This window comes from Sander lucioperca, chromosome 12, assembly GCF_008315115.2.
Source record: "Sander lucioperca isolate FBNREF2018 chromosome 12, SLUC_FBN_1.2, whole genome shotgun sequence".
In the NCBI taxonomy this organism is placed as follows: Eukaryota; Metazoa; Chordata; class Actinopteri; order Perciformes; family Percidae; genus Sander; species Sander lucioperca.
In genome coordinates this window covers 4,594,786-4,620,992 of record NC_050184.1, presented here as the reverse complement: position 1 = coordinate 4,620,992, position 26,207 = coordinate 4,594,786, and the positions used below count along the sequence as shown (strand labels likewise).

Here is a 26,207-nt window from a genome sequence, read left to right as displayed (position 1 = left end):
TTGTTTTGCACTGCGCTTTACCATCAACTTGTTAATTTATAATCCTTATACCGTTATACAGGGGCGGGGCTAGAAGGGGGGCACTACTATCAAAATTCTGATACCCTGGAACCAGCACTGGAATAGTTTTTTAATAAAAGTGGCAGACTGAGCCTATACAATATGTGTATTGTATTCGGATATACAAGTGAAACTAATAATGATGGTGATGTTCTACATTGTGTTGTTCTATCCTATCCACTATTTCCTATATTTCTAAGCAGATTTTCTATGCTGTATTCTGATAAAAATGATAAAATGTTAACGAGTTGTAAGACATGAAAATGATCTGGTTGGAATAAATAATGTACGTCTAATATGTTTTTTCCCACAAAAAACCTGGTTAATTTTTTTTTATTTACATCTACTTCTTCTCCATCCATTGAGTGCGTTTACATGCACATTTGTCTTTTTTGGGATATTATGATTACATGGGTATTCATATCCTTGTATACATGATTCTAACAGTATCCAGGTTTTTGATCATCTGCCGTGTCTTGATTTCTCACCATCTGAGCCTCTATGTTCTGAGTGTTCAGGTGTAAACATGCCACAGTATGTCTAATCTTTTACACAGAAAATTACTCAAATTGAAAATTAAATTTGTGTTATTGGGCCTTTGCACTCAAGAAAGTGTATGTCAATAATCATCACTTTATTAGCAAAATTCCATATACAATCCAGTACATTTGCAAAACAGAAACTCAACTTTACCATCTTTGTGTCTGACTGGGAAACACTTCACAAATCTGTGAAAACTAGAGCCATATGTAGACCAGTTTATCTATGATTTTATTTAATATTTATTTTCAGTGTTTCTCTTCACTATTTTCTTTGTGTTGCTACCTTGAGCATACATGCAACCACAGTCTGTATTTGGAATGGGAAACCTATTGTGAGTTCCATTTTTGTGAATAAGCTGTTTTTAAAATCAGAATCAGCTTTAATAGCCAAGTACGTGTGAACACATACAAGGAATGTGACACTGGCTTTCTGTTGCAATCAAAGTGCAAAAACAGAGATACACATTTGGCTAAAAAAAAGGACAGCAAAGATGAACAAGGTAAATATAAACATTTGAATAATATGTACAGATATAAGTTGGTATATAAAAAATGTATGTACACATATTACATACACATGCATATACACATATATGCATACACATACGTACATACACACATAAACTAACAGCTCTATGAGGATTGTAAAACAGTAGTAAGTGGTGATGACAGGACAGTTGTTACACAAGGATTACACAAAAGGCTTGGTAATACATCAGTAGGACGTCTGTGATACAGCAAGACAAAGAAAAAAAGAGAGATGTTTGACATTAGCAGTCAATTATTCACGCATAAATTACATTTTTAACCAACTGCACACAGCCAAAGCTCAGAAAGTCAAGAGTGATTTGTAACATCCTTTTGCTGTGGAGCATGGAGCTGCTCTACTTATATTTAATAAGAGACTGTTTGATTGGCATTTCATTTTCGTATCTAACCTGTTTCTCAGTTAAACAGTTGTGAGATATCACAGATCAGTGTGACGTTTCTCAACCTAAAAATAAAGACACTGGTGTACTTGTAAATTGTTCAAGCAAAGAGTCGATTTTCTCTCTCAGGTTGTTTGATTTGAATAACTTTTGTGGCTTGAAGAGGTATACGTATTCTGTATTTCACACATAACAATTTATTTGAGAGAAGTCATAACAACATAAACAGAGCCTGTCAGGGGGCTCAGCAGATTTATGACAACACAGCCTGATACCCACTGTGTGGCCTAATGATAGATCAAAACACCATTCACAATGAATATTGGGCTTCCATATATTCATTTTCACCCTTTTCACCATGTGCACTGATAACTCTCCTCTTTGTATGGGAAATATGTCTGACAGCAGTGGATAATTTACACAGTGAAAAAAACAGAGTGTGTCTTCTAATAGAGAGACAACATAAGACCAAACACATCAACTGTGATTACAGTTTTATATTTATTATGTTTTTATATGATCGTTTCTTTATTAGCAGCAGTAGAGCGTGTTATGTGAGATATATGGTGCAGCCTCAGACGCCTTTACAATGGTGTGGCCACCACAGCACTCGGAGCTGGCGTGTATAAGAATATGGTTTGAAATAAGGAAGTGAATTCAGTTCAGTTCAAACCTGCAGAGGAAACTGAGCCACACGTTGTCGTGAGCTGACTTTTTGTGGTCTAGAGCGAAAGAGAGAGACACCCTTGAGCAGCCGGCGCCTCATTTTCTGCTGCGTCTGTGTCTTAAAGTCTGTGTTCATCTTGTGGAACAAACGAGCCGGGAGTTCAAATGGGCTGAAGTGAGGCATTTTAGCTTCAGTTTACGAAGAGATCCATGTGTCAGGATGAGCAGCAACAGCAAATCAGTAAACTCCACTGCAATAAAAGCAGAGATCAAGAGGCACGAATCTCTCCAGAGTGCAATCAACAGACTTTCCAAGCAGTTTGAAAGAGTTGCAGATCAACAGCTGCGCTCAGGTCTTAAAGTTTACCTCCACAGCATTCAAGGTAAGCGCATACTTTCTGGCCTGTCTTTAAGGAAGAAAGCAACATATTACCTGTGAGCTAAAGTTGTTATCGACAGGTTATAAGAATTTGGTGCATGGTCTGACTCTCAGGGTGCTCACTTTAATGCATTTTCTTGATATATTGAACAGAAAAAACGTCGTTCTCATTATCAACATTAGTGGTGGGGTGTGAGGGAACATGATAGTGTAGGTGATTGATCTTTTCCTCTGTGCTTCCTGTGTCAGTCGGTGTGTTGTTTTTTTTCTCTCGAGGAAGTCAATGTTCTTTTTCATTCTCATTTCGCTCAGAGGGCAAAAATTCACCTCCTGGTGTCCAGTACATAGTGGCATTTATCTATCAGTCAGCCTCTGGACACGGGCAACCAATGGCATCATCCCTCTGCAGCCATCGCCATGGCAGCAGGATGAAACCTGCTGTGCGGCCTACTTCCTGTCTGCCAATCTGCAACTGCCCTCAAAGCCACTTCCTTTCAGACAAACAGGGCCTTTACATGTGAAGCCGATCAGTTTTACATCATTTCCTCATATCTCTACGTCCCACCGTTTCTTGTTAATGTGACACAACGTGTTACTTTCCGGTAGAAGGCGCACAGAAGTGGAGTACTCAGATCTTTTACTTAAGTAAAAGTTGCTCTACCACAATGTAAGAATACTGTGTTACAAGTAAAAGTCGTGCATTAAAAATGTACGTGATCAAAAGTACATAGGTAGCCTATTACCAGCTAAATGTACTTAAAGTATAAAAGGTAGAAGTACTGACTATGCAAAATGACTCCTTTCACAGTGTTTAATTATGGAGATTGTTTTTTTTTATCTTATGCACAGAAGATAATCATTTGTCCACCTGTGATGGAAAGTAACTAAGTACATTTAGTCAAGTACTGTACTTAAGTAGGATTGTGATGTACGTGTACATGAGTATTTCCATTTTGTTGTACTTTAAACTTCTACTCCACTACACCTCAGAGGGAGGTATTGCAGTTTTCACTCTACTACATGTGTTCGACAGTTGGAGTTGCTAGTTACTTTTTCAGATTAAGATTTAACATTGAAAACACAATAAGATTATAAAATTCAAGTGGCTCCACTCTGACGGGGGCCATTCTGTCCTGAAGCAGTACTTTTACTGTTGTTTTTACAGTTTTGTACCATTACATAAAGCTACATTGTGTAAGAATTTCTCACATCTAGCGGTGAAATTGTATATGACAACCAACTGAATATTACTTTCTAGCCCTTCCCATTCCGATCGCGTTATAACTCCTATGGTGGTCGATCCTGAAATTAGCTCTTAGTATCGCCATCGTTTACACGCAGCTGTTCTAGCCACTCCAATATTAACTTTGGTCTCATTGCTTTGCCTGTCGCGTTGTCGTTTTAGTTCTCTTTTTTGCAGTTGTGAGTAATCTCCCGACTGGCATTCGTCACGGTGCCACTGAGTGTAAAAGCATGAAAGGCGGAAGTATGTCCCTCTTTGGCTAATGTATTTTAAAGATGGCGGCGCAACATGGCTGCTGCAATTCGAGCGACTCGCTCATATGTATTCTGAATGATTCTGAATGGCAGATTATTAGATACAGGCAGTATCTGAGAATACTTTGATTAGTTGGTGGAAGTAATTACACATGAATGAGCACATATTTGTGAAAGAACAAAGGGGTTTTTGCTAAGAACAAACAAACATCTTATTTCCTTTTCTTTGGCGGCACCTATGGCAATACGCCGTAACTGCAGGAGTGTTTATGGATCTCACTTGTTTTTGAAGTTTCATGTCATCGCTCTTTTCTTTATTTCTTGTTTGTTCGGCCATAGTATCTGTTTACTCTCAACCCTAGCAGAGACTGGATAAAAAAACAGCACGCCACTTCACACACAGGTGTGTTGAAGAGCAAGTCTGTTGCGTTAGCTCCGCCTACGCTCTCTGGCGGACCAAGATGGACCAAGCTGGGTGACGAAAAAAACGCGTCACTTACTGTGCCTGGATTAGGAATTTTCTTGGGAAGGTAGCCAAAGACACCCATGCAAGGGCTTTAATCAGAGGCTCCATCACCATCGTGTTACCTCATTCAGTGATAGATAGATTCAAATGAAAATCTTTCAGATTATTAATTTAAGCTAAATTATGAATGCAGGACTTGTTGTTACTTGTAGTGGAATATTTGTATAGTGTGGTATTGCTACTTTTAATTTAAAAGATCTCAGTACTTCACCCACCACTGCATAAATCGTAGAATAGCTCAAACCTGAGCAGGTCTAATCACATAACTGTAAACTCCTGTGTGGGTATGAGGGGCTTTTAATTATAATGCATCATATTTCAGTAAGTTAATCATTATTTAGGGGAATCAATCGCAGTTAGATACATGTAGTAGAGTAAAAAGTACAATACTTCCCTCTGGAATGTAGTAGAGTAGAAGTTTACTTATACTCATGTAAAGTACACACACCTACAAGTTGTACTTCTGTAAATATAGCCTACTTTACACCACTGGTGAGGTCAGACTGGTTGGAATAACCAGCTTTTGATGTCATCTGTTTATTCATTAGACATTTCACTTATTCCTCTGTTTGTGTGTGAATTAAAGGTCAATCAGCCCCCTGATGGATTTTGGGCAGCTTTGAGGTCTTTTTAGGATCTGGCAGATCTTGACACGCTCTGAGAAGCACATCCCTATGTGTTAGAACATTCAGCTGAATTCATTTTTTGGGTTTAATTAGGCTGTTGGAGTGAGGATCAAAGTCAGTGTATCCTCCATTGGGGGCCTGGATCTGTGAGTGCAGAGTTCACTGGTGCTAAAATGAGATCCACCTCTCTTTTTTTGGACTTAATAAGCGAGGGGGATGTAATCAACTGACTGTGTGCCGAGGAAAGGTTCGGGGAGAAAGAGATGGAGATGGAGAAAAGGGGTGAGGTGGAGCTAAATGAAGACATTTAAATGTGAATCTGACTGGCAGTGTTCACTGCAGCATGGCAGCAGAGCGGGGGGAAAGACAGAAAGGACAGCTCCCAGTGAAGGAGAAATGAAAAATCACCCAGCATGACCACTGCCCTTGGCCAGTGTCCATCTGACAGCACCCGCCCATAGGTGTCAATGTGTGTGTGTGTGTGTGTGTGTGTGTGTGTGTGTGTGTGTGTGTGTGTGTGTGTGTGTGTGTGTGTGTGTGTGTGCGCTTTGTCTGTATGCATGCATGCGAGTCTCCTCACTAAAAAGTGTCTGCCTGAACACAACCTGATTTTCTGCGTTATATGTGGGTGCCTATTTCAAAATAATTAGATTCACCGTGCAGCACTGCAAGCTGCAGCAACCTGACATGCACTTTAACTCACACACGCATGTCATGTCCTCATGGTTCTTGTTAAAATAAATGGATTTTTACACACATTTAATGTCAGTCACCCTGAAAGTGCGTTTAGATTAAAAACATTTTTTTTAGGTTTTATTCATGACTCTTCTACTGCGTTGGAGGCTGCGGTTTTTCCCCTTCAGCCAAAGGCGGTTGGTTGTCAGAGGTCTTTTGTATTCAGTGAGAGTAGTTATTGCCCTCTCATTGACTGTTAAAGGGGAAGGGAGGGGAGCGGGCTGAGCAGGTGGACAGTCAGATCGTGTTCCATGGGATGATGGTGGGAGGCTGAGGCTGGTGCACTGTGGGGAAAGGCATCCTCTGATTTCACATCAAGGTTGTGTTTTTTTTAATCAGAGAGTAATTAAGATGAAATTACACCTGGTAATAATTCAAGTGATGGATGTGTAATCATTTGCTGCAGTGTTGTTGCACGCAGCACAATTGGAGCGGTTTCTCTTGTAGTTTTTCCTGTTTAATCATTTCTGTTATATGTGTTTTATGTTATGTTATGTTATGTTATGTTATGTTATGCTATGCTATGCTATGCTATGCTATACTATGCTATGCTATGTTATGTTATGATATGCTATGCTATGTTACGTTATGTTATGACTTACATGTTGTAAATTGATTAATAGATTAGAAAATACATTTTAAGTAAATTTTCAAGAAACAAATGCTAAATATTTTATGGTTCCAGCTTCTCAAATATGATCATTCGCTGCTTTTCCTTGTCTTGTATTATAGTGACTGAATATATTTGGATTTTTGACTGTTGGTAGGACTAAACATGGCATGCAATGACATCAACTGGGCCTTGAGGAAATTGTTACAGACATTTTTCACCTTTTTTGCAGATTAAACGATAAATCGAGAACTTGAGAAACAAATCGTCCGATTATTGGCTAATGAATATGATCGTTAGTTACAGCCTTCATTCTTTTTATTGCTCAGATTGTATTAGTAACGTACTGTATTTTGCACAACAGGTTTGAATTAAAACATTTTTTAACCTACTTCATCGTATGAAAAACTTGCTGTGTTATGTTTAAATTGATTTGTTTTATTCACACAGAAATAACGGTATATGTGTTCATTCAATTTTATTTTTTGCATTCTGTGGTCCAACTATTGATGTCCAATATCTGCCTCGTGCTGTGAGCCCAGAGCTTAGCCACTTCTGCTAATGAACACATGCCGTAGTAAGCAATAGACAGATCAATACACTCACAGGAAATCTCTTTCACTCACATGTATGACACAATGAACCACTCACACAGAGAAACGCCATTTGGATACAGAGATCCAGGGAGCGATTGCTATACAGAATGTACCAGGAGGAGGAGGAGGAGGAGGAGGAGGAGGAGGAGGAGGAGGAGGAAGGACATGGAGGAGATGATTGTGCCACCAGAGCCAGGAAGATTGTAACACCTTAGCAACAAACAAGCCAAGCCTCCTACTGAGGAGGAGCCACACAGAGCCACACACACACACACACACACACACACACACACACACACACACACACACACACACACACACACAGACACACACTTGTGCAGCACACAAATACAAATAGACAGCTGAAGACAGATGGATGATCTTGATGGAACTATTCTGGCAGCTGTATAAATGAGACAGGGAAGAGACACACAGTGTCCCGTCCTATAGTGTCGTTTTTCCTCCACAAACATGCATCCTTCTTTTTTTTTTCATTCCTGACGAACCCTGCCTGCTTTCCTGTCCCTGCCGTTGATCGTTTCTCCTGCGGTCTCCCCTCATTTAGCAGGTCCGGCATGTGTGTGCACTGCTGCTTTACCACCAGCCGTTACCCGCTGCCTTCCCCCTCCCTCCGGCACGTAGGGAGAAAAAGATGGAGGGGAGGGGATGATGGGGATGGGAGGGATGAGCAATAAAGAGCAGGGACCCTGCACAGTCTGAGAGGAGCAGTAGAGAGAGAGAGAGAGATAAAAATTAAGGAGGGAAAGGGAAAGAAGAGAAGCAGGATTCTTCTGCATTGTATGGATTGCCTATTGGAACAAGGAGGGGCATGTAGAGGGAGGGACATTGGTGATTCTTATCAGTGTGTTGGTGAGAACAGGAGACAGAAACACAGAGTGCGATCTGTGCTTGTGTGAGTGTGTGTGAATATGTGTGTGAGTGTGTGATTGGACTCATTGAACCTGTGCGACGGTGACTCTATCGGGGAGCTGTTTGAGCAGTGACTCGCCTCAGCGCCTCCTCTGTGCCGGCGCTGTGTTGTCATGCTCAACGCCTGATGCGCTCAGAGGACACAGGCTGCCTGGGAGACAGCGAGAGGGGCATGATGGCCGGACGCGCCCTGACTTGGCCATGCATCTCCAGATATCCACCCGGGCTTCTGTTGGCTTCTCCTCCTGGTCCCCTTCAGCCCTCATCAATGTCCTTCCTGTGCGTCTCCGTGAGGCTGCCTGCCTTCCTGCCACTGCGCTCTCTGAATGGATGCTGCTGTCAACACACATGTGTGGCTTGCAGTAAGAGCCCATGATCTGGACGGAGGAAGCATACAGCTCTGGGTGTACTATGCCATGCTGCTTTAGGGTGACACTGATGCATTTTTAAAGACTTAACCTTTTCACGTTACAGCTACTGTTGATCACATTCTTGATGACGTATGATGCGGGGCAGTTGTTATTCTGAATTGAATCCTGATTCTTTTTTTGCTCTGAGTGAAGAGGATGGACTGAGCAACATATAAGATGGGGGTGCTGCACATAAAAATAAGGTCAAGTAAATAATTACCATCCGGAATGAGGCGCCATAATGAAGATTTATTTGTCTCAGTAGTTGCATACATATGCAGTGGATAGATTTTAATTGGGTGTTTTCTAGGAACAAAAGAGCTTCTTGGACCGCACTGACAGTGTGTTGAAGGTTGTCAAGAAGAGTGGATTTCTTTTCTGCCTCCCAGAGAAATGAAAATTACAGTCAGAGACAAAATCCATGACTGAAATTCAAATCGAAACAAAGAAATAGGGATTTGGGGGATGGATGAAATCAACAGCCGCTCTGCTGTTGTATATTCCAAGGAGAAACTTAATCTCCCTCCATGTAAGTTTTTAGTCGTGCTGTCAGATTCTCTCACATCTCAACACACTGGCAAACTGTCAGTCGTTCATGTCGCTCTGTCTGGTTTCATTCATCTACTGTGTGTCCACTGAAGCCTGACCACATGAGTGGAGGCGGCGCCCTGCAGCAACGCACCACCTACCTCATCTCCCTCACCCTGGTCAAGGTAGAGGCTGTGGAGGAGAATGGAGGGGAGGCCAAGAACAGCACCCAGGGGATGGAGGTGGAGGCCAGGCCTGGAGGAAAGGCGGGAGAAGAGGCCGGAGCGAGAGTGGAGGCTAAAGGTGAAGCTCCTGCAAGGGCTGAGAATGGAGATGGACAACAACAAAGAGCTGAGGATGCTGCTGTTGTTGTGAAAGGCGAAAAGTTAACAGATGAACTCAAAGATGGAGAGAGAAAAGCCCTCAGCCCCATGAAGGATAAACTGCCTCCCACTGTTGATGTCCCGAGCAAAGGGAGTGAAAAGCCACCGTGCAACCTCTCAATCCCCTTACCTGCTGAGAGAGCGACAACTCAGAAGACAAAGTCTGCAGAGATTGACTTAGCACGAGTCGAGAAGACGCCTTCCACCCCAGAGGCAAAGCAATGCAGGTCCCCTTCACTGACCACAACACCACCAACAGAGGTGGTCGAACCTAGCCGCACCCCAACCAGGACCAGCCTCCCTATCCGTCCGCTGGGACAGCGTCCTGTGAGTCTGCTGAAGTCCCACAGCAATGTGGCCACCCGCGGTCGCGAATCCAGAGAGGGTAGAGAGCGCAGCCCCACCTCAGCACAGAGCCTGGACCGGAAGGACTGCCGCATGCCAACGCGCTCACCAGGCCCCTGCAGGGCCTCATGGGCCGAGGCAAGCAGGCCCGACGGATGGAGGGACCTGCGGGATGAAACTCAAGCTGGAATACCTCTGGAGATTGGAGGTGGCATGGCTGCAGTGATGAGAGACAACCCCAGGAAGGAGAGACTAAAGACAGGTTCGGCCTCCCTACCTGCACCTGCACCTGCTACCCACAAGCCGACACGCAAAGGTAAAAGCCGCACACTGGATAACAGTGACCTGAACAGTCTCTCTGAAGACCTGGGGCTGGCCAGGGAGGCCCAGCAGGGCCAACGGGGCTCCGCTAAAGACAGGAAGATGCTCAAGTTCATCAGTGGCATTTTCACAAAGAGCAGCTCCGGGGCAGCGGGGTCATCCTCCACAGCGCCTCCTGTCTATATACAGAGAGACTCCAGTGAGGAGGAAGGTAGGAGGTCACACACACGACATCACTGTCACCTCTTCAGCTCTGAAAGCTTCATGTTGACTTCATCCATGATGACAAAAGAAACATTATCACACACACTCCTGTCTTCAGTTCCATTGCCAAACAACTAGCAGACATGTAGCTCCTTCATCTGCGCACAGGCATCCATTTAAAAAGAGTTGGGGTGGGGTTGGGTGGGGTTGATCTTTTTAAAGAACCCCCCACAGAATACATTCAGAGGCTATAATACCATCACGAGAAACATTTTGTTGACACATGAAGTTCTTTGATCTGAGGACTGACAATAGAATCATCTTGGACAGTTTTTATCTAATTCCCCCCAGAGCGCGGGCAGATTTCACACTGCTGGAGGGGTAATCTCTGCGCTCACACATACACACTTGAGCAGCGTTCCCAGCATGGGTTTAAATCTCGTAATGAAGCCAAAGGGGAGAGGAGCGGGTGGCACGATCACGGATTGGATTTCGCCGCTCTGGTTGATTTTTGCCTCGGCTTTATTTCCATAAAAAGGGAAAGACGAGGCGATATTTGTTCACCCACGTCAAAAAAGGAAGTGTGCATCCACAGCTAATCAAAAACATTTCTAATCCTGTCTTTGATGTTCCACCCACTACATGTTCTACATGGGGCCTTTTTTTTTTCTTACTTACTATTCAATTTAAATTCTATCATTATGTCAAAAGCATTTATGTGACATTTCAAAATTTAGGATCGTTGAGTTGCCATCGCTGTTTTTTCCCCCCTCTTCGCTGTGAAGACGGCTGCAGCGTAGGCTACAACAGTGCATCTCTTTCACAGACGTGTTTTCTCAAAGAAAGAGCGAGTGTCAGCCTGTGGGAGTGTGTGTGTTTTATGTATTCATTCATTCATTGTGTATTCACACTGTTACACATGCAAGTAGTGAGACTAGCCCCGCCGACTGCACACACACACACACACACACACACACACACACACACACACACACACACACGCACATACATACACACTTACACATTTACTGAGGGCAGGAGGAAGTGTTGCCATGGCAACCGGCAGGACTGCTGCTTCTGCTGCTGCTACAGAGGCAGAGTCTGATGAAACAGAGGGGTGGAGGTGGAGGAGGCGATGTTTTGTGTGTGTGTGTGTGTGTGTGTGTGTGTGTGTGTGTGTGTGTGTGTGTGTGTGTGAGTGTGTATGTGTGTGTGTGTGACAGGCGAGAGAGGATTCTGACAAAATTTCCCTAAAAAGATTTACAGTAAGTTAGAAAATTGGCAGTTTTGGATGTGAGCTACAGGCGACATGTGGGGGTTGCAGGGTGGCTCACACACGATTGGTTTGGAGCAGGGAGTGTGGATAATTGGCTTTCTGTATAAATCTGTGTGTCAAAGCAGCAAAAGGATCACACTGTCTGATCACTTTTGGCAATAGCAACCGGCCGGCTCTTTTTATGGCCATAAAAAGAGCTTTGACTAAGACAAATAGACAAACTGTGTGTTTGTGTGGTAGGACTTAGCCTGCAGCAGCAGCAGCAGTAGCAGCTCTACAGTAAGCCTCCTTTTTGTCATCGTCTGAAGCACATCACCGGCTGCATCTGCGCGCTGTTGGCCTGGACGCTCCATAGATTTAGCACCAGGCTTGAGTTTTAATCATCATCTGTCTTTGAAGGACACTTCACACATTCACACCCAGGATGGCGGACAGTATAGTCTTCCAAAAACCTCCGGGTCTCCTCTGTTGTCTTTCTGTGATTTATTCATTTCCTCCTTTAGTTTTTTCTGTTATACGTTGATTGGGTTTCTGAATTAGTTTTAGCAGCATGGTCCCTAAAGGATGAATCTTACAGACTTTTCCTCTAGTGCTATCAGCAGGTCACAATCTTCACGTATCCAGTGAAATATCTCAACATCTACTTGATAGATTGGCATAAAATACTACTTGGTTATTTTGGTTGATACCTTAAAGGTATTGAGTACTAATACCCAGCTCTATTCCCAGACAATAAATCTTAATGACTTTGTATTAACAGTAGCACCATAATCAGGCCTACTAACTACTGACAATCCCATCAGCCTCTGCTGTCCTCTGCGTCTACTGCTAATTACCCAATGTTAGCACGCTAACAAGCTAAACTGAGATGCTGAACGCGGTAAACATTATACTTGATCCGCACCACTGTGCACCACTGTGTGGCTGTAGACTCTTGGTTTGATTTAGTACACTCAGTTGCCAGTTTATTAGGTATAGGTACACTTGGTTAAAACCAAAGCAGTCTAATGCAACAATCCTGCAATAAATTCTTCTTTCATGAAGGTTATAATGTTGTTTCAACATCATTTTGGAGGCTGCAGTTTGTGATGCTGAATTATATTGTGTTATACCGACATTATTTATATCAATAAGAGTAGGCTTACAGTAATATAGCATGTATAACACAATGCTGTTTAACAGCACCACAACCTACAGACTGCCAAATGATCGTACAGTTGCATCAACAGCTAAAACAAGGTGGATAAAGCAGGATTTATTGCATTACTTGTTGTTGTTTGTTGTATTAGACTGCTTTAGTTTTAGATGTGGTGTACCTAATAATAAACTGACAACTGAGTATATCAGTTCAAGCCTTTCCTCAGGCTCTCTCTCTGTTTCTTTTTATTCTGGTCCCTCTGAAGCTGCAGCTGGGTGTCTGGGTGTGAGCGTCACATCACATTGGGGGCAGGCCACCTCTCTTTGGCCCAGGAGGGATGCTGGCACAGCTGTGTGCAACCCGACCCCTCTACTGTACTGTATGATGTGTGTGTGTGTGTGTGTGTGTGTGTGTGTGTGTGTGTGTGTGTGTGTGTGTGTGTGTGTGTGTGCCTGCGTGCGTGCGTGCGTTCGTGCGTGTTTACGTGCGTGCGTGCGTGTGCGTTTGTTTGCGTGTGTTTGCGTGTGTTTGCGTGTGTGTGTGTGTGTGTGAAGGTTCATGTTGTTTCTCCAGCAAACACACACACACACACACACACACACACACACACCAGCAAATCAAAAGCTGAAATGATTACTTGATTCAGAAAAATAACTGCAATATATTTTCATAATTGCTTCAATCATTTTTTAAGCAATAAGAGTAGGTGGAAATTTTTTGGCTGGACCGTGTATGGTCAATGTGCTTAATTGTTGCCAAATTGTTACACAGATAGTCAACGGTAGTGTCTACAATGTGGATTTCTTGATATTAAATGTTAATCTGCAATTGTCTGTATGGTCCCAGTAATAGTTGTTCTGAAGCAAAAAATTATGAATGCATTTGCAAGAACAAAACTTTCCACTTATATCTTAAGATGTTTATTAATGAATCAGTGTACTATACAGTTTATACAAGGTGAAAGTTATGAGCATTACATACAGTAGGCTACATGAAGTTTAAAGTGTTTTTCGTTTTTTTTATTGGCGCATATATATATATATATATATATATATATATATATATATATATATATATGTGTGGGCATGTGTACTTAAAGTATATATGTTATAAAACTAGGATGATAAATAATGATGTAGGTTAATGACAGAGATTAACGATGATGTATTTGGGCAGTGAAGGTCACGTAAAACATGAAGTTTGGTGAAATTCGTTTCAATATGTTGATGAGTTTATAGGTTGTATTATTTTATGTAATTGTTTCAGAGGTTGCCTGTAGTTTGATAATCTACTTATGAGCTGCAAAGGAGGAAGTAAAAAGCAAATAAGTACCAGCAAGACACACACAGCCAAAAATGTCAAACATTCATAACTTCTCCAAAGTGAGGATTTGCTGTTACATTTCATTGTAAACTGAATATCTTTGGGTTTTGGACTGGTCGCACACAATTTGTGTAAACATCACCTTGGGTATTATTTTATGACATTTCATAGTCAAAAGGTTAATCAATCAAAACATGAATCGTTAGTCGCAGCTCTAGTTCAAAGGGGAGATACGAGTCTTTGAATGTTTGAATGGCAGCTGAACTGAAGCATCCAGTAAAGGCCACAGTAACTCACCTCGCAGCTGCCCGTCATTTACAGCACACAGGGAGCAAAGTGGATAACGAGTGTTGTGGCTGCATCTTGTTGGATCCCCCCCCCCAACCCCGTCCCCTTTGTGACTGAAAGGTTATATTCATTAAAACGACCTGCGAGGCCACACGTGTGCTTATGGCGACCGGTCACGCAGCAGCTGTGTGATTTATTGCTCTCCCACATGGCCGTTATGACGGTGGCCCTTTTTCACTGTACGTGATCAAAATGATGAATCTCTCTCTCCCGCTGCGTCTCTGCCTCGCTGACTGTCTGTCTCTCTCTCCCTCTCTCTCCCCAGTAAATATTGCCAACAGCCAGGAGTGGACCCTGAGCAAATCCGTCCCAGAGCTCAGACTGGTGAGGCACTAGTTGCACTACCACTCTCTCACTCACTGCCAGTACATCAACAACAGAAGGATTTATTCCATTTATTCATATTGTGTCATTTTATTAAAGAAGTCTATAGAAAGTGCAAACTTACACAACCAGAAATGTATAGGACTGAGCGATATCTATCATAAAAACAATATAAAAATGTCTATCGTTTATATTTTTCTATATCGGCTGAGTTCCAAGCCGCATATTTTTTCTTTTTAATTTTAGCATGTACTGCAGCTGCCCTTACAAAGTATGTGACCTACTGTTTCATGCAGTATGCATACAGTTGGGACAATTACTTCTTCATAACATTGTGCCTTGAACTTTGAACCCTCTTGCTCATATATATGCTTTGCAAAGGATTGTGGGTCAGAATAGCCAGAAAAGCATGCTGGCTAACATCCTGCAAAATCCGACCGGATGCATCCTGCACGTTATGTTCATTTTGCACTAAAGTTCTTCTCTAAAATGAGAAAATATTCTTTTGTATTGGATTGCATTAGTTTGTACAGGTGTACATAATAAAGTGGCCATAATAACATAAGATTTTGTTAAGTGGTCTTTCTCTATTATATTTTACTTTTCAATATTTAAGTACATTTTGCTGATACCATACGATATTAATGTTTTTTTTTTTCTTGTTTTTTTTTACTTATGTAAAATGTTGAATGCAGGACTTTTACTTGCAACAGTAACAATCATTTTACAATGTGATATTGCTTCTTTAAAGTATCTAAATGCTTCTTCCACCACTGGCTACAATAAAGCAATCAAATCTGTTGAAAGGCTAAACATGACTGAAAGGAACAAAAACATATTAGATGAAGGAACTAATTCTGTCTGAGAGTTATATTTGATACATCACACTGTGATCGAGCCTGAATTAACTTTCTGGTGTTGTATTTCCTTCCCTCTTCTCTCAGGGCATTCTGGGAAGTCTAAAAAGCGGAAAGTCAGCGCTGGTGAACAAATACATCACAGGCAGCTATGTTGCACTTGAGAAGCCTGACGGTGAGAAACATTAAGCACAGTTACATCTTCTGACTGTTGATTGGACAAATCAAAAAATTGTGAAGGCATCACTTTGGGCTTTGGGTAATTGTAACAGCATATATCGCTATTTTCTTCATTTTTACAAATGAAACAATGAATCGATTAATGGAGAAAATAATCAGAAGATTAATCATCAAAATGAGCTCAACCTTAACCAACTACAGTAACCAACAGTAACTCCTGTTTTTACAATAATGCATGAGTAATAATAATCTAATGACAGAATATATAATGTTATAAGAGTCAGGGTCATCTACTTTTACTTTTAATACTTTAAGAAGACATTTTCATGATTATACTGACATACTTTTACTTCAGTAGTAGTAGTAGTAGTAGTAGTAGTTGTAGTAGTAGTCGTAGTAGTGTTTTTATTCAGTCCTCACAATACACAATACAAAAAGTAGAAACAGTATGTACAATATAAAATCTAGTATACAAAGCAGTCTAGACAGTAAAAAGAGTAATTAAGAGTGAGAGTTACAGACAGCAGTACAATGCTTGTATATGTATGCCTGTCCTACATTCTTATCAATTTAAGCTTCCCTCCAGAAATAAAATACAAAATAATAAAATACAAAATAAAAAACATCCACAGTTGTAACCCTAAAAAATAGCTTTATAAACCATTCTTTTGAAAGCTTGTACTTACTTAAAGGTGCAGTAGGTAAGACTTATAAAACTAACTTTTTGTCTATTTGCTGAAACTGACCCTATGTTCCAGTAGAACTACATGAAGCAGGTAATTTAAAAAAAAAAATCTGCCTCCCCTACAGCCTGTTGTGCGATTTGCAAAAATCCACAGCTCCCTGTTCAGATGCACCAATCAGGGCCAGGGGGGGGGGGGTGTCTAACTGCGTGTCAATCACTGCTCATGCACACGCATTCATTCTCCCTTGTTGGGGAGGGGCTTAGGAGACCGTTTTGGGCTTTAGCAGAAAGGGGGGAGGGACTGAGAAGTTGTCGATATTCAAATGTTTTAGCTAAGTCCTGGATCTTCACAATCCTACCTACAGCACCTTGAAAGTGGCTATATGTAACTTTCAGTTTGTGTTGATTCTAGCGGCCGCTTTGGACAAAAGCGGTACTGTTGTTACCACACCTTCTGTCATAACGGTCTTTTCTTTACGGTTCTGTATTGCCCACTGTAGATTACTGAGTTAGCGTTACCTGGAGGTCATATAGTCGTGATGAATGTTTTGCTTAAGTTACAGATGCATCGTTGCATTTCAAGTGTTGCTTACAGTAACTTAGCGTACTTTGGATGTCTCGTGAGCCAAACCTGGTATCACTGTCACTGTGTTACGAACCAAAGCAATACGAGTTTGTTGTAGCAACCAACGTAATAATAACATATTAATATAACACATTTCATAAAACCCACGGACGCTTTACACAAGTAACGTTACAGGGGGACAAGGGAAAAGAAAATAGTAGGCCAACACAAACATGGAGTAAAAGGAAAATGTCCGGGGGATGTAATTTAAAGGACAAATCTGGCGCAAAATGAACCTAGGGGTTAATAACACGTGTACCGAGTCGACCGTTCTTTGGGATTTGTTTTCATGCTAATCGAATGTGACCAGTTTTATCACAAACCGCTAATTAGCTTATTACGCTAGTCATCGGGGCAAGGGTAAAGTAAAAAGAAACAACGAACGCTGTGCTGGAGCTATGTTACTGGTTACTGGTTACACATTGTTCGACTGGTTGTGACTGTTTTCCCAAGATGGCGCCTGCCTGTATACGTGAACGGTACTGTCTTTATAAGCTATCTTTGTAATAAACTGTCTGTACACTTACAAAGTTCTCAATGCTTCGGTTTACATGTGGGGACCCTCATTATGCTACCATGGAAGTGTGGTGCTATTTTGAGCCGTGTTAGTGGTATAAAAATAGTGATTTCTTTTTACTTTACCCGTGCCCCAATGACTAGCGTTATAAGCTAATTAGCGGTTTGCGATAAAACTGGTCACGTTCAATTAGCATGAAAACAAAACCCAGAGAACGGTCGACTCGGTACACATGTGTTATTAACTCCTAGGTTGATTTAGTGCCGGATTTGTCCTTTAATGTCGGCTACTGACGTACAACCACATCGCGCACTGTAAAGTTATTTTATGAATTAAATAGACATATTACATACCTGAGGGACAATTTGGGGATGTTTTTCAATCATTTACAATCCCGTAATTGTTGTAATCTGTTGAAAGCCCGACCAAGTGTGACTCACTTTCACTTTCCCTTTTATCTTTTAGTTGTTCTTTGTTTAATTTCCTTCTTTCCTGTGATGGCCCTGCCCCAGTATTAGCCATAACTACAACAGATAACTTCTAAAATAACATTAAAATACAATTAGGCCTGTATAAAGACATCTCCTGCTTCCTTTTACCTGGCTCCAGTGGCATACGCTAACACAGGCTTTTCCGGTGTTACAAAAGAAATCTGTGACCCATCAGAATGTGTTACTGTAGCGCTGTCAACCTGCCAAAAATCATTCTGTGACTGCTGGAAAATTGGACCCGGGCAGATGCCTTATTAAAAACTATATGAAAACAACGTTCTTTTCACTGTTAGTCTAGTTTGCTGTTACAGGTCATTTAAGACCATTGTATGAAAAATGACAGAGTTTTAGAACCTTTGAGTAACATTTTCAATGCAGGGCTTTTACTTGCACCATGGTACTTTTACAGCGTAGTATTATTTCTTTTAATTAAATGATCTGAGTACTTCCTCCACTGCTGGTCCTTCAGGTAGTTGAGTTCACTGCTGGTGTTTTTGGTTTATAAATAACAAGTCATATAAAACATTTTGCTTGCTGGGTGTCATATTTGATTATTTTTGTTCAGAGAGATGCAGCGTGGTGTGTGATATGGTTTCATACTCCATCTGTCACCACCAGCTGCTGAATAACTTGTCTGTCATTGTCCTTGTCAGGTGGCCGGTATAAAAAGGAAGTGCTGGTGGACGGACAGAGTCATTTATTGCTGATCCGGGAGGAAGCTGGACCGCCTGATGCACAGGTGTGTATGTGTGTGTGTGTGTGTGTGTGTGTGTTTGTGTGTGAGTGAGAGAGACAGCAGTAAGTGTGCAAAACTGTAATACCTGCAGACTTCATCATCCATCATCAGTGCTGGAATGTATTGTATAAGTACATTTGCTCAAGTGCTGTACTTGAGTATAAATGTTGAGGTACTTGTACTTTACTTGAGTCTTTTCTCTTCATGCCACTTTCTACTTCTACTCCACTACATTTCAGTGAGAAATATTGTACTTTTTACTCCACTACATTCATCTGACAGCTTTAGTTACTAGTTACTTTACTAATTAAGATGTTTGCACCCAAAACACAATCTGATGTTTTAAATGAAACTAGCCAACAATATAACGGCCTACAAGTAGTACTTGTACTTAAGTAAAGGAACTGAATACTTCTTCCACCACTGGTGAGAGAGGGAGAGAGAGAGAGACAGAAGTTAGTGTGTAAAACTGTAATACCTGCAGACTTATCCTCTATCCTCCTCTTCCTCCCTCAGTTCAGCAGCTGGGTGGACGCAGTGATCCTGGTCTTTAGTCTGGAGAACGAGGGCAGCTTCCAGGAGCTCTACCAGCTCTACAGTCAGCTGAGTGCACAGCGCACGGACATCCCAGTCATAGTGGTCGGCACCCAAGGTCAGCACACAAATTCCCGCCATGCAGATTCATTCTGGAACCCCGTTACATAATACTGCACACTGTGAAACATTTTGAAATCTTTTCATGAGTTGTGAAAATGCAACAACTGTTCAGTCGCACGTTAGATTTGATTTCCATTCTCACAGTTTGAAGAATCCATTTTTCATGTGGCTGTGGAGCCAGAGTCAGTGTAAAGACAACAATCTCTTCAGTGGCTTTGTTGAATCATAAGTTAACGAGGGACTGAAGTGAACACTAATCATCATCATAATTCATATTGTTTTATTGAGAGGAAACAACTGTGACATATTATAACCTATGTATTAAAAGACAAACAGCAAGTTTCCATCATGATGTGTATTCTTCAGACTACAATTAAAAAAAGAAATCCTCCGGAGAGTTTTAACTCTAAAACAATGCATGCTGGGAAGTTTTTCTTTAAAAACCTAAATTGTATGCATTAATTCAACTCATCATTTCAAGTCATGAACTCAATGTAAATGTAAATGTTAAAAATGTATTTAAAAGTGTGTTTAAAAGCTCTGAAGTGATCTGAAAATGAAAACATATTAAGTTGACTTCACTTAAGAAAGTTAGTCTTATTTTTACATTAATTTAATGATTAAAAGTTTAACATGAACATAGTTTTAACATTTGTAGGGACACATACATTATTATTATATCTGATGGGCCTAGGAAAAGTTTGATCAAACATCTTTTACTGCATTCTGGTGTATTTTTCTGCATTTTGTGCATTTTCAATTTACTTCAATTTTGTTTAAATTTATGGTGGAAATGTCATTGTTCTCCCTGCTTCAACCATGCATAGTTGCATCATCTTCCTTCCCTTTTATGGCAGATTGCAACCATTGCTTATACTGCACACCACGTACTTTACCAGAGGCATTGTTATGTCTATGTCACATTTTAATTTTTTTTAAATTTTAATGACTCTTTGCAGTACTGTTTTTATCCCAATTTACAGTTTTCTCTTCACTGATTTTGTTTGTTTGTTGCAGATAAAATCAGCAGCACCAACCCTCGAGTGATTGAGGATCAGAGAGCCAGACAGCTGTGTATCGACGTGCGTCACTCGCTGTTTTACGAGACCTGCGCGACCTACGGGTTCAACGTCGATCGAGTGTTTTCAGAGGGTGAGCTGACTGAAATCACAATCAGAATCAGAAAAAAAGTTTTTTTTGCCACAGTAAGTTACACCGACGTGTAATTTGCCTTGGTGATTGGTGCATACATACACAAATAAGCATATTAAACATTCATAAGAAATAAACAATAAATACAGAGACAGAAACAAATATACACAAAATAGCTGTTTAGCGTATAGGAAAAAAGGAGGCTGAATGGGTATAGACAGTAGTATGTGCAATGGGCAGATGTATAGCCCATAATGAAGGTTAGTGCAAAGTATAGTGACTAGGGAAGGGGGGGGTTAAGAGTCAATGTCAGTGGGGGTCTGGGGCCTTGTTGCTGCTATACATGACACCTACATACACATGTGTTTTACAGCTGCCCAGAAGATTGTAGCTCAGAAGAAGCAGGCAGCACTGCAGGCCTGCAAGTCTCTTCCCAACTCTCCCAGTCACTCTGGAGGTTCCACACCTGGATCAGCATCGCTCCCCGGCCAGGTACCGTACCTCATCCTAACAGCTGGAGCTAGCTCGTTTTTATTTCTGTGTGTCATGACAAACATTTGGCTCCTCTCCCACGGACAAGACGGAACACCGTTATAGATTCAAACATCCGAGACAGATAAAGATGGGGCGACCTCTTGCTCAGCCAGTAGAGCGTGCGCCCCGTGTGGGCTGAGTCCTTTGCAGTGGCCCGGGTTCGAATCTGACCTGCAGCTCTTTGCTGCGTGTCATCCCCTCTATCTCTCCTCCCTTTCCTGTCTATCACTGTCACAAATAAAGGGGAAAAGCCCCAAAAAACAGAAAAAGAAAAAAACATACAAAGACATAATCTGGTAACAGAAGACCAAAGGAAAAATATCAGTTGATACTATTATACAGTGGTGGAATGTAACTAAGTACATTTACTCACTGTACTACATTTTGAGGTTCTTGTACTTCACTGCTGTTACTCCACTACATCTCACAGGGTTATTGTACTTTTTACACCATTATGCATGTATTTGCCAACATTAGATTAATGATACAACATATAAACCAACTACAGTAATCAATTATTACATATTACCATAAGTATATAAAGTGATTAAAATGAGCTCCACCTTCACCAGCTGCAACATTGATGAACAAGTGATGAACACATTAATGCATCAATTATTATAATCCAGTGCTATAATATACATTATTCTGAAATCAGCCATACAGCACAATGAGTACTTAGAGTATATTTTGATGTTGATACTTTTGTACTTTTACTAGTAAGGTTTTGAGTGCAGGACTTTTACTTGTACCAAGTATTTGTACACTGTAGTATTGCGGCTTTTACGCAAGTAATAGATCTGAATACGTCTTCCACCACTGCCATTATATACTCAATGTACTTTCAGATAACTTCAAGTTGTACACCAAATAGAAGAAGAAAGAAAAAACCCCGGTGTATGGCTAAACTCCCAGGCTTTCTTTAAGTAAATTGAATGTGCATAAATGCCAATTCAGTCTTTGTGCATCATCCATGTGGACAAAATCAATTTCTGTTTCTATCTCACTGAACACAGTATTGCACGAATTCCAGAAAAAAATAGAACAAAACAAAAAAAAGAATAGAAAACAAAATGCTCATTGAACAGAGCCACACAACTGAGCCACACGTATCTCCCATCCCACATCTCCCACTACAGCCGACTTTTGTGCATAACCCCCCAAAAAAATCCAGCAGCACTGTTTTCTCACAGATTCACACACAGAAATATTTCTAAAGCCCTGACAGAAGGGCAAAAGAAACGTTCAAGGAATGCAATGATGTTAGAGCGCTGAATACTAACGTGTTCAGGTGTGAAACTTGTTATTGTTCTCTTGATTGGGTAAACACAATCTTTTTCCTGTCTAGACAGATATTACATAAGACCTGATAAAAATACGACACACATGAAGGTGTTCGGCTGTTGCCATGCTGGTGTCATCTTTAAAATTGAGGCACTTTTTCTCAATTTGGCTAAGCATTTTTTACTCACCTCCGTATAGCTTCAGGAGCATTAATTAGTGGTCCTGATGCCAAAATAGTCATCGTTCTCTGCATATTTCAGTATTGATAAGTAAAAGAAAAAAACATTTTCCTTTTTTTATTTTTTTTAAACATGACTAAGGTAGGATTTCCAAATTCAAAGTGAGAATGTGGAGCTTTCTCTGAACAGTTTAAGAGTTACGCGCCTTATAAAATTAAAACCATCTATCAAACTGAAATGCAATTTACAGCGCAATTTCCCCAGACCGTCCATCACTCCCTCCACATCCATCTCAGCTCCCTCAGTATCACTCCTCTCGTTCACCATGATCGACGGCTAAAAAAAACATCCCACTGTCGATCATCGCCCACTTTGTTGTACATTTATTTCACCTGTTTTTCATCTTTCAGCCCATTCTCACTCTCTCCATCTCTTCTCTCACGCCTCCATCCCCCCCCGTCCCCCCGTCCCCCACCCTCGCACCACCTTTCAGGCCAGTAATGGCCCGAGTTGTGGCTACGCCTACTCCCTGCCCTCCACCCCTGTGATTGGTCATCGAGATCTGCGGGTTGCACAGGGAGAGGGGGGAGGCAGTGTCACCTCCCGTCCGCTGAGGGGCATCCCCAGACGGCCCTCCCTCTTTAAGGTCAGTTGTTGCCAACTGACGGCTGTCTCACACCTTTTAGTCTCCCGTCATCTCTCACTCTCATTTCACTGCATTCATCTCTGAATCTCTCTCTCTCTCTCTCTCTCTCTCTCTCTCTCTCTCTCTCTCTCTCTCTCCTGAAGTCTCTGTTGAAACACCTCCCTGCTGTTTGATTTTGATTTCAGAACCGGGACACAGATAAGAAGTCCGGTGATCCTAAAGGAGACCCAAGCAGCGCACGGGGCGTTCCCATCAAACAGGTTTGGCTAACATTACAGAACAGAACACAAAATAACACTTTTAAATGTAAGCGATGGGAATCACAGCTGTTTTTTTGAGAGCCAGATCATTTGGCTGCACTAAGCAGTAAGAGCCTCCCAAACACCTCTTCGTTAAGAACCACTTCTGGCTTTTATAATTGTAGCCAAATTTGGCAAAATATTTGAACGTATGATTGGTATGTGTGCACATATCGCTTATCACTTAAATTATTCAAAGTAATTATACTAAACCAAATATTTAGCCATATTGATGATTGAAACGTGAGATATGTCAATCAGTGCAACATACAAAAGTCTCACCATGCTTGGGTCTAAAAGGGGACATATCATGAAAAACTCACCTTTTTCAGTGCTTGTGCACATACTGTACATTTAGGTACCTGGAGTGTTTACCAACCCACTAACTCGGAAATAATAAGACAGCCGAGTCAGTTTTTTGTGGGCTAATTAAATCATGGGATTTAACAAGCCATTCAAATTTGGCTTCCCTTCCTATGTCACATGCAGGATCATTAAAAAGATTAAAAGATACCACAGCTTTAGAACTACCTTTGCAAAGGTGCACCATGTCTTTCTCGCAAGCCAATCAGAGCACACTGCGCTTTATTAAAGAGACAGGCACTAAAACGGAGCATTTCAGACAGAGGGTGATACAGGTACATTCAGACAGACAGTATACGAAAAATATAAACCATGTGTTTCTTGAACATTAGTAGAAACCCAAAATACAAGTATGAACATGAGCACAATATGTCTCCTTTAATGTTATTACCAAAGTGAGTGAGGCGTTTCTGGAATGTCTTTAACAATTACATTATAGGATTAATCCTATTATTCTGTCTTAATAAGACAATTAATTTGAATTAACAATTAATTAATTTACAAAAAAACAAAACAAGAAAAAAGAAATCGTCCGGGAGCCAGCTCTATTCGTATACTTAAAAGAGCCGACACATCACTATTCAGTTCAATGATGCTTCAGTTTGCTTGCAGCACAATAATATGTACAGATTCCCTCTTCAGCATCAAGGTGGGAACAAGCTATTTATTTCATCTTACGTAAGGAGCACGAACAAATGTGTTTCACAAGAATGTTCTATTAATAATGTGGAAGTGTTTTCAGCTATTGTTGTCAGACCACATTACACTTTGAAGAAACTGTCTCGACTCTAAATTTAGGCTGGCTCAGAGCGGCGGTTTGTTGCGAGTGCAGTGACCTCGGTTGTTGTTTTTGACAGAGCATCCTTTGGAAGAGAAGCGGCAGCTCTCTGAATAAGGAGTGGAAGAAGAAATACGTCACCCTGTCCAACAATGGCACGCTGTCCTACCACTCCAGCTCCAGTGTAAGAGAACACCACAGGACGGATCGATGCAGCAGTAAAACACACAGTGAAGGATTCAGAGTTCGATCGTATCTGCAGCTTTTCAGATTTAACTGCAGTTTCAACTTCAATGGTTGTCAGTACAGGACTACGGGAATTGCTTTGAAACTTTTACTATTGATTTCTTTTTCTTCTTTTTTTCCCCAGAAAACATTCAGAGTGATTTATCATTTGTATTTAGACATTGAGTTTTCCTGCACCACCATTGGCTGAAAGTAGGGCTGCATCCTCTTAGTCGATTAGTCGACTAATCTGCAATGGTCTTAGTCGGCTAAGATTATAAGTTATTTTAAATGTTTTTTTAATGCTGAATGATTTCCAAGAAATTAATTCCCAAAAAACTTATGAGCACATTTCAGGTAAACACAAGATTGAAAGTGGTGCTGTTGCATGATTCTTTGTGGAGAAACTCAGTTTTACAGATGGTAAATTAATGTATTTATACTGTGCTTTTCTAGTCTTTATGAGCACTCAAAACACACAGATTTGTCGATTAAATCAACTAATCGATTAGTCGACAAAATGATGTGAGTGTTAGTCGAGAGTATGTTAGAATTTCTTCAGTCAAGGACAGCCCTAGTGCTCTGTGTACAACTTGAAGTACTGTACGTCTAAGTTTCTGTCTAAAGTTTGCTAGCATTAGCCACCATAAGCTACTGATCATATCAGACTGTAGCAGCAAAGTTGTGTTCACTTATTTAAGAATTCATCTCATAATTTGGAGGAGGAAGAATTACTTCTTCTTTCCAAAAGTGATTTGAGTGTCTTGTTAATCTGTATTTCTGGTAAGAGCGTCTAACATGTGAATGATATATTGTCGGTTTCAGGACTACACACAGAACATCCATGGAAAGGAAATCGACCTGCTGCGTGTGACAGTTAAAGTTCCCGGGAAACGTCCTCCGAGAGCCGTGGCTCCTGCGGGGCCCTCACCTGTCCCCCCCGCTTCTGCACCCGGAGTCAACGGGCTGAGTAAGGAGCCGGCAGCCGCCGATAGCACCAGTACAGGTACTTCTTCCTGTGTACATGTATACAGAGTATGGAAACTCAAAATTCTTTCTGACATCCCTAACTCGTCTGTGGAGCCTACAATTCTGAAGTACTCTAATTTCCTTCCATTGTATACTTGTATTCCACCACATTTCAGAGAGAAGTATTTTACTTTTAACTCCACTACATTTATTAAACAGCTATAATTATTAGTTACTTTTCAGATTAAGATATTATCTTATAAAATATGGTGCGTTGTTATATATCAAAGTAATTCACCAGCGACAACATTGAAGTACAGCTGACATGTTAATG

At 41.1% G+C, this 26,207-nt stretch overlaps 2 protein-coding genes across 6 annotated transcripts in view; one reads left to right on the top strand and one right to left on the bottom strand.

Annotated features, from left to right (window-relative positions):
* The window catches only part of LOC116059532 (tubulin alpha chain-like), a 370,798-nt gene that overhangs the window by 216,608 nt on the left and 127,983 nt on the right, over positions 1-26,207 (bottom strand). The gene's annotated exons all lie outside the window — the stretch shown is intronic.
* agap2 (ArfGAP with GTPase domain, ankyrin repeat and PH domain 2) overlaps positions 2,203-26,207 on the top strand; it is a 33,820-nt gene continuing 9,815 nt past the window's right edge. For 2 of the 5 annotated variants that reach the window (XM_031312491.2, XM_031312483.2), the window contains exons 1-11: positions 2,203-2,580; positions 14,638-14,696; positions 15,641-15,728; positions 18,705-18,790; positions 19,304-19,439; positions 20,462-20,596; positions 20,970-21,088; positions 23,087-23,239; positions 23,425-23,499; positions 24,759-24,863; positions 25,730-25,910. In XM_031312491.2, coding sequence (XP_031168351.1) covers positions 2,418-2,580; positions 14,638-14,696; positions 15,641-15,728; positions 18,705-18,790; positions 19,304-19,439; positions 20,462-20,596; positions 20,970-21,088; positions 23,087-23,239; positions 23,425-23,499; positions 24,759-24,863; positions 25,730-25,910 — 1,300 coding nt within the window. In that variant the 5' untranslated portion in view covers positions 2,203-2,417. Of the gene's footprint in view, positions 2,581-7,703; positions 10,295-14,637; positions 14,697-15,640; positions 15,729-18,704; positions 18,791-19,303; positions 19,440-20,461; positions 20,597-20,969; positions 21,089-23,086; positions 23,240-23,424; positions 23,500-24,758; positions 24,864-25,729; positions 25,911-26,207 lie in introns of those variants that run through there. The other 3 variants (XM_031312458.2, XM_031312464.2, XM_031312473.2) reach the window with 3 other exon arrangements.